The sequence below is a fragment of the Mus caroli genome, chromosome 6, assembly GCF_900094665.2.
Source record: "Mus caroli chromosome 6, CAROLI_EIJ_v1.1, whole genome shotgun sequence".
In the NCBI taxonomy this organism is placed as follows: Eukaryota; Metazoa; Chordata; class Mammalia; order Rodentia; family Muridae; genus Mus; species Mus caroli.
This window is the reverse complement of record NC_034575.1, coordinates 113,460,806-113,462,538: the sequence shown is the minus strand read 5'-3', so window position 1 is coordinate 113,462,538 and position 1,733 is coordinate 113,460,806. Positions and strand designations below refer to the sequence as shown.

At 42.6% G+C, this 1,733-nt stretch overlaps 1 protein-coding gene across 1 annotated transcript in view; it reads left to right on the top strand.

Annotated features, from left to right (window-relative positions):
* The window catches only part of LOC110295753, a gene marked incomplete at its 5' end in the record, with an annotated part of 38,691 nt that extends 36,964 nt beyond the window's left edge, over positions 1–1,727 (top strand). Inside the window, one exon of the mRNA XM_029478242.1 lies at positions 9–1,727. Coding sequence (XP_029334102.1) covers positions 9–1,205 — 1,197 coding nt within the window. The remainder of the gene's footprint in view (positions 1–8) is intronic.
* Positions 1,728–1,733: the final 6 nt, after the last annotated feature.

The window sequence follows — 1,733 nt, the reverse complement described above, 5'->3', positions numbered from 1 at the left end:
GGCATGAGAAGATTCCTGTAGGAATAAAGTCATGTGACTATGATGGGGAAAGGGGTGGCGTCCGTCTGTGCCGGGATCTCACTCGGCCAGTTTCTCATCAGCCTTTTGAGTATAACGAAACAGGACAAGGCTTCTGTGAGGAAGTGACCCTTTGTACNAGTCAGAACTCTCAGCTAGGGGAGACTCTCTATAAGCACACTGAATGTGGAAGAACTTTCGTTGACAGTTTGAAGCTCAGTGTATCTCAGAAAACACGTTTGCATACGGAACTTCATGAGTGCAGTATTTGTAGAAAGTCCTTCTATGTGGATTTGCAGTTCGGACATCACACAGCGCTCTCAGGAAGCAGTCCTTATGAGCGTAACGAATATGAGAAACTCTTCTGTGACGGTTCAGCTTTCATCGTCCATCAGGAGGCTTACACAAGAAAGATCGCCCAAGAGTATAAAGTGAGTAACAGAACCTGGGCAAAGCCAGCTCTCTTCAAACAGCAGATAATACAGATGGGGGGAAAACCCTATGAATACCATGAAAACAGGAAAATTTTCCGCAAAAAATCACATCCCACCCAGTCTCGAAGACCTCACGTGGGAGAAAAAACGTTTGAATGTGGTGAATGTGGTAAAATGTTTTGGGAGAAATCGAACCTTACCCAGCATCAGAGAACACACACCGGAGAGAAACCGTATGAGTGTACCGAATGTGGGAAAGCCTTCTGCCAGAAGCCACACCTTACCAACCATCAGCGGACACACACGGGAGAGAAACCCTATGAGTGTAAGCAATGCGGAAAGACGTTCTGTGTCAAGTCAAACCTTACTGAGCATCAAAGGACACACACTGGGGAGAAACCCTATGAATGCAACGCATGTAGGAAATCCTTCTGCCACCGGTCAGCCCTAACTGTCCATCAGAGAACGCATACAGGAGAGAAACCGTTCATATGCAGTGAGTGCGGGAAGTCGTTTTGTGTGAAGTCAAACCTGATTGTCCATCAGAGAACTCATACAGGGGAGAAACCCTACAAGTGCAACGAGTGTGGGAAAACCTTCTGTGAGAAATCAGCGCTCACCAAACACCAGAGAACTCACACAGGGGAGAAACCCTACGAGTGTCACGTGTGTGGGAAGACCTTCAGTCAGAGGTCNGTACTCACCAAGCATCTGAGAATCCACGCGAGGGTGAAAGCTCTTTTAGCATCCTGAGTGTTTAGCTTTTGCATGCCTGTCAAGTCAATTGTAGTTTTAAAAATGAGCTTAGAGCCTGCCAAAGAATACCACAGAGTACTAGAAAATGCCATTGTGTTGGAATGCATGAAAGCTTTCAAGAAAAGAAAAACTTTCATTTGAAAGATTGTATTGAAGGGAAATTATTCATATAAATAATATGGTAATAAACTTAGAAATTNAATTGTATAATGTCTTCCAAATGTGTTTCAAAACTGTCTTTTAAATATAATGGTTAATATTAATTTTACTTGTATTCATAGGAAAGTATGAAACTTAAAAATGAGCGTCTACAGCATTGACCATACATGTAAAGACAGCCGGTGTTTATAGACCTTGTGTGAGTATGTTAATGTAACAGAAGTCTAGGAAACCCTTGATTTATGATTTATTGGAACTCAGAAAGGATGTGAGGAAGAAGATGAGCCCTTAGTTTAACAACTGTTATGGAATACTTTCCACACTAAATACCACCAGCGTTTTTATAGGTTGATAGGATTATGTACG